Genomic DNA, 5,202 nt, shown 5'->3' on the forward strand with positions numbered 1-5,202 from the left:
CCAATTACCTGAGGTAGACACTCTTGGTGCACCCCCTTGTGGTCTTTGTGCGCAGTCTTGTAGCTAAGCCTTGATTGTTGTAGGTAACATTGGGAGGGATTTGGCCTCCAGGCCAACCGGCTGTGACGATAACTATTTTCAAAACTCTATAAGCTCCATTTTAGTAGAGCTTATTACCATGGAATAAATTGTAACTGTATGTTCATAAGAGCAACAATCTATTTTTCTTATATAAAAAACAAATTTTTGCCCTAGCTAGTTTGGCTCAGTGGCTAGAGCATCGGCCTGCGAACTGAAGGGTCCCAGGTTTGATTCCGGTCAAGGGCACATGCCCAGGTTGTGGGCTTGATCCCTAATAGGGGGTGTGTAGGAGGCAGCCAATCAATGATTCTCTCTCATCATTAATGTCTCTATCTCTCTCTCCCTTCCTCTCTGAAATCAATAAAAATATATTTTTAAAAAGGCAAATTTTCAGGAATTGTACCAAAAATAAAAAAAAAATAGTTTTTAATCCTCACCTAAGGAGTGAGGATATTTTTCCATTTATTTGTAGAAACAGTGGAAGGGATTGGGGAAGGGGGGAAAGAGAGGAAGAGGGAGAGAGAAAAGCATCAATGTTCAAGTGACACATCAATTGGTTGCCTCCTGCTCTCACCCTAAACAGGGCCAGGGATTGAACCTGCAGCCAAGGTACATGCTATGGACCGGGATTGAACCTGCAACCCTTCAGTCCCCAGGCCAATATTCCAACCACTGAGCCAAACTGACTAGGGTGAAAGGGACACCTCTTGCCTTGACATAATTTCCTTAGGAAGCATGTCCTATTATATAGTTAAAGTAAGACCTATTCAATGATGAGATAATACACATGTGCTATGAAATTCTTTAGTGCTTTTCTCCATTTATCAGGAGGGACAGTCTGTGTGACTTGCAGGGCAGTGCAGTAGAGTGGAAACCACAATAGTGTCTGAGGCTTGGGTTTGGATGCTGGCTCTGCCATTTCCTATGGGTGTGGCCATGGGCAACTCACTTGACCTGTCTGAGTTCCAGTTTTCTCATAAAAAGGAGAATAAATGAGTATTTCTCCCTTGTACAATTGAGGGGCCGAGAGATGTCTGTAATCTCCCTAGTACAAGCAATAAATGATGTGTTTTCTTATTTTATACTTTTTTGTTTCTAAAGTTCTATTTTAAACATATCCTTATATTATTCTATTTCCTCCATTCTAAGAAGTGTGTTTCCCCCATCCTTTAACATCTCCTAAATCTGGATGTTTCATAATGGATGCCGTCTCCCACTGGCAATCATCCAGGTTGCAGACATAATCAAGTCTTGTGAACACCTGGTACAAGTGAGAAACCATCAGCAACAATGGACAATAAACAATTACCAATGAACTTTGGCTAATTTAACTTTAAATTACTACTACAAATCTGACACCAGCACAACAGGATAAAACAGTCTCTTCACTCCCTTTCCCCTCCACCCACCTTTGGAACAAATGATCATTGATAGAAGTTTAAAACCCTAAGTTATTCTCATGTCACATCATTGTTCTTTGCTCCCTTGTGACAAAGGGAGATAACTAAAACAAATAGTAGATTGTATGTTCATAAGAGAAACAATCTATTTTTCTTATATAAAAATCAAATTTTGCCCTAGCCAGTTTGGCTCAGTGGCTAGCAGAACATTTCCCAAGCAGCTACCATGACCAGATATTTTATGCTATTTTATTTATTCCTTACCATAAGAAATGTGCTATTTGTTAATGCAGGTGTTTTTTTTGGTTTGTTTTACAAATGAGGGAACAGTCTTAGACAGTAGTTCTCAACCTTCATAATGCCGCGACCCTTTAATACAGTTCCTCACGTTGTGGTGACCCCCAACCATAAAATTAGAAATCAATAAAAATCTCTTTTTAAAAAGTCAAATTTTCAGGAATTGTACCAAAAATCTAAAGAATGGTTTTTAATCCTCATCCAAGGAGTGAGAATATTTTTCCATTGCTTTTTAGAATGAATGGAAAGGATTGGGGAAGGGAGAAAAGCGAGTGAGAGGGAGAGAAAAACATCAATGTGAGAGAAACACAATAGAACTAACATTTCCCAAGCAGCTACAATGAACCAGATATTTTATGCTATTTTATTTATTTCTCACCATAAGAAATGTGCTATTTGTTAATCCGGGTTTTGGGGGGTTTTTTTGGTTTGTTTTACAGATGAGGGAACAGTCTTAGAGAAACTAAGGAATTTCCCAAGGTTATAAACATAATAAGCACATAGATTTAGATGAAGTGTGCCAGGTTTTCAATACTTCTTTTCATTTATTATAAAACTAGTGGCCTGATGCACGAATGAAGTTTCGTGCAAGAATGGGCCTTTGTTCCCCTGGCTGCCAGCACCACCTTTGGTCTGGCCAGAGCAGCCTTTTCTGCCTTCCCACGCTGCCCAGAGGTCTGGAGTATTGAATGAAATCGAACCTGCAACCCTTCAGTACCCAGGCCAATATTCCAACCACTAAACCAAACTGGCTAGGGTGAAAGGGACACTTCAAGCCTTGACATCATTTCCTTAGGAAGCATGTCCTGTTATATAAAGTAAGACCTAGTCAATGATGAGATAATACACATGTGCTATGAAATTGGCCATGACAACAATGCAAGCGTCCCGCCTCATCCCCAGCCACTGGGAGCCTGTGTATGCAAATTAACTCACCATCTTTGTGGAGTTAATTTGCACACTCATTCCTGATTGGCTGGTGGGCGTCATGAAGGTACAATTTATAAAAGAACATATACCAAAAATATTTGATTTATCATACGGTTAATTATGATTGAGTATAAGTATAATTACTTTTTATTAATTACAATTAATCATGCAAATAAATATGATATTGACCTTACATTTATAACTCTTTTTATATCTAGTATCATCAGAAGACTTGCAATTTACTCCTGAATCTCTCTTGGAGGAGCTGTACTCAGAGTATGAAGGCCTGGAGGAATTAATAAAGAAGCAAATGCATCCTTTCTCCCGAGGAATTTTGATCTTTTCTAGAAGCTGGGCTGTGGACCTGAGCTTGCAAGAGAAACAGGGAGTCATATGCGATGCTCTGCTGGTAACACAGAACAGCCCCCCCATTCTCTATACCATTCTTGGGGAGCAGGATGCAGATGGGCAGTTGTACTGCACCAGTACCGCCTTTACCTTGAAGCAGAAGCTGGTGAACATGGGGGGCTACACTGGGAAGCTGTGTGTCATGACCAAGGTCCTCCATCTGAGTCCTGAGAGCAATGCAGAGTCCTTTGAAGGTTCAGACTCTCTGATTAAGTACCCGAAGTCCTACTACCTTGCAGACACTAAGCAAATGGAAGCCTTGCTGCAGTCCCTTGTGATTGTCTTGCTCAGCTTCAGGTCTTTCCTGAGTGACCAGCTTGGCTGTGTGATTTTAAGCAAATTATCTTTTCATTTATTATAAAACTAGTGGCCTGATGCACGAATGAAGTTTCGTGCAAGAATGGGCCTTTGTTCCCCTGGCTGCCAGCACCACCTTTGGTCTGGCCAGAGCAGCCTTTTCTGCCTTCCCACGCTGCCCAGAGGTCTGGAGTGGCTGGGGTGGCCATGACAACAATGCAAGCGTCCCGCCTCATCCCCAGCCACTGGGAGCCTGTGTATGCAAATTAACTCACCATCTTTGTGGAGTTAATTTGCACACTCATTCCTGATTGGCTGGTGGGCGTCATGAAGGTACAGACAATTAGCATGTTAGTCTTTTATTAGGTCGATTAGAGGCTCAGTGTGCAAAATCGGGCCTGCCCGACCTGCCACACCTTGGAGAGTGCCCCACCCCACCCCACTGTGCTGTGGAGAGGTGCCCTGCTCCGCACACTGTGAGAGCCATTGCTCATGGGCTGGATGTGGGGGGAATCAAGAGGTGCTCCATGCACCTCATAGTGACTGGTCATTTGGTTGTTCTGGTCATGACTCCTCTGGCCTTTTATTATTATGATAATAATATTTATAAAAGAACATATTCCAAAAATATTTAATTTATCATAAGATCCATTATATTTGAGTATAAGTATAATTACTTTTTATTAATTGTAATTAATCATATAAATAAATATGATATTGACCTCACATTTATAACTCTTTTTATATCTAGTATCATCAGAAGACTTGCAATTTACTCCTGAATCTCTCTTGGAGGAGCTGTACTCAGAGTATGAAGGCCTGGAGGAATTAATAAAGAAGCAAATGCATCCTTTCTCCCGAGGAATTTTGATCTTTTCTAGAAGCTGGGCTGTGCTTTGTACAATTGAGGGGCCCAAAGATGTCTGTAATTTCCCTAGTACAAGCAACAAATGATGTGTTTTCTTATTTTATACTTCTTTTTGTTTCTAAAGTTCTATTTTAAACATATCCTTATATTATTCTATTTCCTCCATTCTAAGAAGCGTGTTTACCCCATCCTTTAACATCTCCTAAATCTGGATGTTTCATAATGGATGCCGTCTCCCACTGGCAATCATCCAGGTTGCAGACATAATCAAGTCTTGTGAATGCCTGGTACAAGTCAGCAACAACAGACAATAAACAATTACCAATGAACTTTGGCTAATTTAACTTAAAATTACTACTACAAATCTGACACCAGCACAACAGGATAAAACAGTCTCTTCACTCCCTTTCCCCTCCACCCACCTTTGGAACAAATGATCATTGATAGAAGTTTAAAACCCTAAGTTATTCTCATGTCACATCATTGTTCTTTGCTCCCTTGTGACAAAGGGAGACTACGTGATGGATGCAGTCTCACCCTGATCTGTGAGTGATACCAGAGTTTAGCTTCAGGAGAGTTAGCTCAGGGCCTAACTTCAGGGTCTCTCAGGCCAGGACCACAGGGAATTCTCTGTGAATAAACGGTTTAACATGGCTCCATCTTCTCCGCAAATATTTAATGAGCACCTTCTTCCAGGGAGGGCTCCTCCTACTTCCATCAATGGGAACTGTTCAGGGAAAAATTGAGATTCAGCAGAACATTTCCCAAGCAGCTACCATGACCAGATATTTTATGCTATTTTATTTATTCCTTACCATAAGAAATGTGCTATTTGTTAATGCAGGTGTTTTTTTTGGTTTGTTTTACAAATGAGGGAACAGTCTTAGACAGTAGTTCTCAATCTTCATAATGCCGCGACCC

The 5,202-nt window shown here is 40.8% G+C and overlaps 1 protein-coding gene across 1 annotated transcript in view; it reads left to right on the forward strand.

Annotated features, from left to right (window-relative positions):
• SLFN11 (schlafen family member 11) overlaps positions 1 to 5,202 on the forward strand; it is a 14,029-nt gene that overhangs the window by 6,392 nt on the left and 2,435 nt on the right. The window contains exon 3 of the mRNA XM_015570767.1: positions 2,927 to 3,439. Coding sequence (XP_015426253.1) covers positions 2,927 to 3,439 — 513 coding nt within the window. The remainder of the gene's footprint in view (positions 1 to 2,926; positions 3,440 to 5,202) is intronic.

This window comes from Myotis davidii, unplaced genomic scaffold, assembly GCF_000327345.1.
Source record: "Myotis davidii unplaced genomic scaffold, ASM32734v1 scaffold327, whole genome shotgun sequence".
NCBI classification, from domain to species: domain Eukaryota; kingdom Metazoa; phylum Chordata; class Mammalia; order Chiroptera; family Vespertilionidae; genus Myotis; species Myotis davidii.